The sequence below is a fragment of the Monoraphidium neglectum genome, assembly GCF_000611645.1.
Source record: "Monoraphidium neglectum strain SAG 48.87 unplaced genomic scaffold scaffold03236, whole genome shotgun sequence".
Classification (NCBI taxonomy): domain Eukaryota; kingdom Viridiplantae; phylum Chlorophyta; class Chlorophyceae; order Sphaeropleales; family Selenastraceae; genus Monoraphidium; species Monoraphidium neglectum.
Window position 1 is genome coordinate 1 of NW_014010392.1, and position 6,893 is coordinate 6,893.

The 6,893-nt window shown below is 68.1% G+C and overlaps 1 protein-coding gene across 1 annotated transcript; it reads right to left on the bottom strand.

Moving 5' to 3' along the window:
* Positions 1-617: 617 nt before the first annotated feature.
* MNEG_12420 (F-box protein) lies at positions 618-6,566 on the bottom strand (the record flags this gene model as incomplete). Its single annotated transcript, XM_014039108.1, has 13 exons — positions 618-1,108; positions 1,539-1,637; positions 1,992-2,102; positions 2,368-2,443; positions 2,659-2,810; positions 3,030-3,110; positions 3,448-3,531; positions 3,769-3,851; positions 4,052-4,086; positions 4,274-4,326; positions 4,712-4,812; positions 5,034-5,240; positions 5,495-6,566. Coding segments are annotated over 13 exons (2,645 nt in total), but the record flags the coding sequence as incomplete, so codon positions are not given.
* Between the last annotated feature and the right edge of the window lie 327 nt (positions 6,567-6,893).

The following is a 6,893-nucleotide window of genomic DNA, read 5'->3' on the forward strand; positions in this document are numbered from 1 at the left end:
GTCGGGCGGGCAGCCGGCGTGTCAGTGCCAGGCGACGCGGTCGTTGTTGCCATCCATTGAGATCGGACGAGCGGCGGAGGGTCGTTCGATGAGGCGTCCAGCCTGGGAGCGGTCTCAATTTTCCTGGGAGGCCACAAAGCGGCCCACGCCCCGCCATCAGGTGGCGGGGGGTCGTGCGGAAGCGCACCGGCCACTTTGGGTTGGGGTTGTGCGCCCTGCGGGCCGGGTCGTCCACGGACTGCAGCTCATAGGGCTTCCCGCAGTCCGGCAGCGGGCAGGCAGTCCGGTGGGTGGCCGTGCAGTCCAGGCAGGCCACGTGGGCGCAGGGCGTGACCATCGGCTGGCGAGTGTGGGCGCCGCAGACTTGGCAGCTGCAGGACGGGCGCGGGGGATGGTGCAGATTGCAGATCCACCGTGCGTTGAGGCGGGCATGTTAGTGTGTCTGTGACTAGCTCCGATTGACTCGTGCGTGGTTTCGTCGGGCGGGGACAGGCCTCATTGCTAGGCTGGCATGGACTTTGGCACTGAGCGCAATCCCCAACACATCCTGCGGGCTGCAGAATCAAAAGGAACATGCTCAGAAGTAACCAGCACACTCCACAACCCAACAGGCTCACTTGGTCCCATAGCGCAGGGCGTTCTCGATGCCACTGAGGGGGTGGGTGGCCGGCACATAGAACACCTCGCCGCCGCGGACCTCGCAGTCCACCCACGGCGCGCCGGCGGGCGCCCCGCCGCCGCCGGATTGCTTCTGGGATTTAGTCTCGGGGGAATTGGAATTAGACGCGAGCCACGGCGCCGCCTCTGCCCCCTCCTGCTGCCGTTCCCGCGGTCCCTCCTGCTCCTGCTGCTGCTGCTGCTCCTCCTCATCTCCCGACACTGTGCCATCCCTCTCGTCGCGCCCTCGCCGCCCGTCCCCAGCGCCGTCGCCGCCGTCCCCCTCGTCATCCCCGTCCCCCTCGCGCCCGCCGCTGGGCTGTGGGAGCCCCGCGCCCCTCTGGGGGTGCCGCTCCCCAGTCCAGGGGAGGCCGCCAGGCAAGGTGCCGCGCGGGCGGGGCATCTCCAGGCGGCCGGCCAGGAGCTGCAGGGTCTCCAACACGTCGTCGTCCTTCGAGAGGTTTGAAATTCAGAGAAGCCGAGTGATTGACAGCTGGTTGTTAACAAGGACCGGGGCAGCGGGGTCGCGGAGAGCAGGCGGCAAGGGGTGCACATGAGTTGGGCAGCCGATGTTGGGGCGCGAGGGCGGGGGGCGGCGGCTGTTGCAGGCGCAGGAGGCAGGGAGAGCTGGCCAAGCCTTGGGTGAGGTGAGACTCGGGGGCGGAGCGCAATTGGTAGAGGCGACAGCGGGCAGCTGCACAGCACCAGCGAGCTGGGACGCAGAGCTGCCGACATAGGGTCCTTGCAGGGGGCGGGGGCATGGAGCAACAAACAGCAGAAAGGAGGAAGGTGCAAAGGAGATGGGGGACGCCGCAGCATACTGGGTCAGAGGTGTTAGGCGGCAGGGGGTCCTCGACACCTGCCCCGCTGCTGCGCCGCACCTTGACGACCAGGTTGAGCGCCCCCGCCACGCAGCAGGACAGCCTCACGTTGCGCAGCATCTCCTTGGCCCACTTGGCCTGGCGGGAGCTCAGGAGGCTCTTTGGGGGTGGGAGGGCGGGGGGCGGGGGGTTAGTGACGGCCGGAGGTCAACTTGGCTGGCAGCGGCAGGCGAGCGGGGCGCGGGTGCTGCTCTCGACCGAAGGTCCTGGCTAAGCAGGGGACGAAAGGGCTGCATATTTGCAAAACACGTGACTCCCACGTGAATGGTGCATGCATCGTGCGCACGGCCCTGGGTCTGGCCGCTGCTGATTTCACACGCCGGCGCGCGCGGCCACGAAAGGGGGTGCCACCTCATAGGCGCGACGAGTTGCACCTCCCCTCCCCCTGCTTGTCGTCACACCGGCCTGCTGCAACAACCGTAGAACAAGGGCGCAGCGCTGTTTTGGTCTCACCTCCCTGTGTTCGTCGTCGCACCAGTCTGCAAGCAGCAGGTTGCGGCGTATGACCTCCACCAGCTCGTTGTAGCTGGCAGCGTGCTCGGGGCCAAAGTGCAGCAGCACGACCTGCGGTGGAGGCCGAGGTGGTGGTGATAGTCCCCGGTGTGGGGGGCCGAGGCTCGTGGCGCAGACGGACTGTCAACAGTCGGATGTGAGGCGATTCGATTCGTGCGTGGGTTTCGCGGTCTTGCGAGGCGTGCCGATGTGGGATTGCAGGCGCGATGTCGACGAATGACGTGCGGCGGCGAGCGCCCCCAGGAAAAAGCGTCCTGAGGGGCCCCAGACTTTGCGTTGCACGCCGTTTGTGAGTTTGGAGGCTCAAGCGGCGCACGAGCGCAGGCTCGGCCGCGGCGGCGCACACCTGGCGGTGGCAGGGGGGCAGGGTCACCAAATCCGCCTTGCTGGCCCTGAAAGGCAGGGGAAGGGACGGGGCAGCGGGCCGTGAGGGGTTGCAGAGGGCCGAGGGCCGGTTTTCATCAGTGTATACAGCCGTAATCAATTCGAGCAAAGCCAACATCGAGCTGCTTCCTTGCGCAGCTTCACCATGTCCCTAGGGGCACGCGCTTGAAGTACTTGATTGCGCCGAAAACTGGGATTGGCAGCCGCGTCGCGCGTCAGCAACCGCGCCGCGCGCCTGATCATGACGCGCCGCAGGAGGTCCATCAGCTGCCGCCGCCCCCAGGGGGTACGCGCCTCCAGCGGCCGCTGCACCCCGGCCAGCCAGGCGTCGCGGCTGGTGCCGTAGGGCCGCTCCCGCAAAAACGCCAGCAGGGGCTGCGCGGGGCACGGGCGGCGGGGGCACGGCGCCACGCAGCGTCGGGCCACGTCGGGTCAGGGGCAATCAATTTGAGGGGCGAAGGAAGGGGTTGGTGCAGGTGTGCATGGATGAGAAGGCGTCCTGACGGCCGACAAATGATGCGTGAGAGGGAAGAACCCCGCTCAATCAAGGAGAGAGGAAAGGGGGTGTTGCGAAGGGGGGGGGGGGAGGCGCACCTGCAGGTGGGCCGCGCCGCTGCCGTGTGCGGTTGCGGGCGTGGGCGTCCCCGTCATCACCCAGCGCCGCTCCGCCACCAGCTGCACGCGAGCGTCGTGCATGCGCGCACACAGGGGCGGTTGCGTGCAAAGATGTGTGTGTGTGTGTGCGTGTGTGTGTGTGTGTGTGTATTTGTGACGAGAGATAATTTAATGAGAAAGCAAAAGATCGTGTGCATGTGTATGTGTATGTATGTGTGTGTGTATGTGTGTGAGACACAGGCTGTGCGAGCTCCAGGCGCTCGCGTTGCACAACAGACTCGCTGTGTGTCGCAGGCAGGCCATGCAGCACAAGGCATCACGGCATATCCCAGCATCCAGACAGATCATCAAGCGGTCCGAGGTTACCCAGATCATTCAGGGCGCGGCCAGGCCGCACCTCGCAGGCCATAGAGAGCTTGTTGGTGATGTTGGGTGACCCCAGGGTGTGGCCCTCGTCCAGAATGATGCGCAGCCAGTGGACCTGCAGGGTCCAGGGGTTTTCATTGGAGGGGGGAGGGGGGTTGACGTGGCAAGCGCGCTGAGCTGGAACCGCTTGTGAGGAGTAGGCCTGGTGATCGCCCGCCTCGAGTGTTTTGATGGGCGGGGCCACTGAGTGGATCCCAACACATGGGGGCACCAGCACCTGCCCAAGCGTGCCCCTCGACCCCCGCGCCCTGCAGCCCCCAGGCCACCCACCCCCACCCCCCGCCCAGCAGACCTGCAGGAGCAGGTGGCGCTTCCCCAGGCCGCTGCGCGCCGCCGTCCACTCCGCGCTCAGGCGGGTGAACGTGGTGATCACGACTGCAACGACAAGAGCAGAAGGGGCGGCGGATACAGGGATCGACCTGCCGCTCGGCAGCCCAGGCCGAGAAGCGCAGCGGGTCTTGCAATCATGTGACCACCGGTCAACCAGACCCAGGGCCGACTCAACTGCCACTCCTGAATGCCATAAATGCACAGCTGGACGGCGCCGCGCACACTGACACAGAGGAGACGCGCACCGTCATGGTTCCAGGCCAGCTCGTATGGCTCGTAGCTGCCGAGCAGAGGTTCCAACATCAGTGGCATGGATGGCAGACGGGAGCAAATGTGCGGGTGGCTGGGAAGATGCAACGGGAAAGCATGCGAATTCACAGCCCCCCAATTGCGGTCAAGCGGCCTGGCACGTGCCCATGCAATGCCCCGAGCATGGCTGCATGCAATCTGGCCCCTTGACTGCCCACCTGGTGCCGCCGCCCTCTGTGCTGCTGTCCAGGATCGCCACCCTCAACAAGCCCTGGGTGCGAGGGCGGGGCGGGCGTTGGCAACAACGTGGGGTTAGCGTTGCGGCCTCAGCTTTGAGTCAAAGTGGCGGAGGACTGTGCTGCTGGATGTGCCGAAACAGACCGCCCTTCAAGTCTTGCGCGCACGTGCATGCGCACGCGCGTGCACACACACACACACACACACACACACATATACACACACACACATATACACACTCTCTCTCTCTGTCTCTTTCTTTCTCTCTCTCTTTCTCTCTCTCTCTCTCTCTCTCTCTCTCTCTCTCTCTCTCGCTCTCTCTCATGCACAGCGCCCCGCCCGCACACACACGCATTCACTCTCCCCTCCACCCTCCCTCCCCACACCCCCTCTATATCACCACGCGCACTCATGCCCACCTGCTTGACGTGCTGCAGTATCTGCTGCCTCCAGTGGGGGATCAGGGTCCCAGGCACCACCACCAGCGTCGCACCAGACAGGTACATGCGGCGGGACGCCTCTGGTTTCACCCAGTGTTCCAGGTGGTGGGTGGGAGGGGGCAAGTAGGGGGCAGTTGCAGCGGCGGCGGGTCAAGCGGCCGCCAGAATGCATGGGTTGAGCCGCAGCAGAGCATGGCGGAGTGGGGCGCCTGATGCACTGCGGGGCGGGGGCTGCGGAGGGCGGCCGATTTGCAGCGCCTTCCCCGTGGGCCAGATTGCTTGCGCCGCCCGGCAGCCTCACCAGCGCCCCTCCGCGCGGCCTCGGCCAGCGCGGCGCCGTCAAACACCAAACCCGACAGGTAGGCCGGCTGCCGCCAGGCGTGCCGCGCCGCCGCCGCGCCGGCCCCGCCGCCACCGCCGACGCGGCGCTGCTGCTGCTGCTGCTGACGGCCGTGGCGGCCCTTGGGGGGCGGGACCAGCTCCAAAGACATCTGAGTCAGCACGGCGGCTGAAAACGAGTGGTATCGGGTCGGGGGACAACAGGGTCGCGTGAGATGATGCTGCAAAGGCGGGGCTCCTGGGCGCCGACGAGGCGTTTCACTTTTGGCTGGGACGGCGCTTTGCTCTCTTCTGTCATTGCGACAACCACTCGTCACTAGTCAGGCAAAGTGCTCTTAGCAATGAGCCTGGGCACCAACCAAGCGCACCAGCCCGAGCACTCAAAACGACACGACAAGCGGTACACGCTTGAATTCTGCTCACCATACTCTGGGGGCAGCAGCTTTGCCAGCTCCCGCGGCACGGCCGCCCCCGCCAGCAGCGCCCCCGGCGCGAGCCCCGCCAGCCACACCACCAGCCCCTCACCCCACTCGCACCGCCACCCGTCCCGCAGCGCCGGGCTCGCCGCGAGAAGCGCCGAGAAGTGGGCGACGTTGGCGGCGCTACAGGGCTCTTCTCCAGGCAGTACGAACCCCGGGCATGAGCGGTAAGCGACGCCCGCCGCCGCGGCGTCGTCCGCCTCTTGCGGCGCGCCGCAGCCGGCGGCCGCGACGGCAGGGCGGGGGTCGAGCCAGCAGTGCCAGGGCGCGCTGGCGGGCGGCGGCGCGGCGCCGGGTGCGAGGCGGCGCCACTTCTGGCAGCTGTCGCACTGCACCCATTGGACTTCCGAATCTGAATCGCCATCTGACCCCGCTTGCACCGCAGAATCCAGGCCCTGGCCGTCCTGCATGTGGATGGACGACGCAGCCCTGCGCCCGCCGCGGCCGCGACGCGGTCGCGCCTGCCCGCGGCCGCCGCAGCCGCGTCTCCCGGGCTCCCAGGATTCTTGATCGCTGCCATCCTCGTCATCTGCGGCCGATTCGCCGCCGCTGCCGCTGCTGCCGCCGCTCCCCTTCCAATCGCTGCCGCTGCCCTCGCCGCTGCTGCCGCCGCCGCCGCCGCCAGCTCGGTCGCGTTTGCGGCCCCGACCTGATGGGCGGCCGCCGCCCCCGTTGGCCTGGCCCCAACTCGTGCTGCTCCCTGCCGCGCTCGCGCCCCCCGAGCGCCCGCCGCCCCTCGCCCGCGCGCCGGCCCCCTCGGGCCCCGCCGCTGCTGCCGAGCCGACGAGCTCGCCCCGCCGGCTCCGCAGCGCCCGCCTCCGCTGCTGGCGCTCCTGCTGCCCGGGGCTTTCCTCGTCGTCCTCCTCCTCCTCCTCCTCTTCCTGCTCCTCGGCAGACCGCTCAACACTGCTATCATCCCTCCACTGCGCCTCGATGACGTCATTGCTGCTGTCCACGACCCGCAGCGTCTCAGACCCGTCCCGCTCGTAGCAGCCGCTGATGCGAACCGCGGCCATCGCCGCCGCCGCCCGCCCCGACGCCGGCCGGCCGCCGCGCGGGGCAGGGCGGGCAACAGCAGCGCCAGACCGGCGCCGCTTGGGGGGTCTTGATGCCTCGCGCAACTCGCCGCCGTCCAATTGGGTCCCTCCCCGCTCGCCAGGACTTGGGCGCTTGGGCTGCCGCCCGCCCCGCGCCGCGCCCCGCTGCTGCCGCCGCGGCGGGGCAGGCGGCGGTGTGACCGTCAGCACGCGCGGGGCGCCCCGGGGCGCGCCGTCTGCGCGCGTATTGTCTGCGTTCGCCACACCAGGCGCCCCACCCTGCGGCCCTGGCCCGGCGTGCCCGAG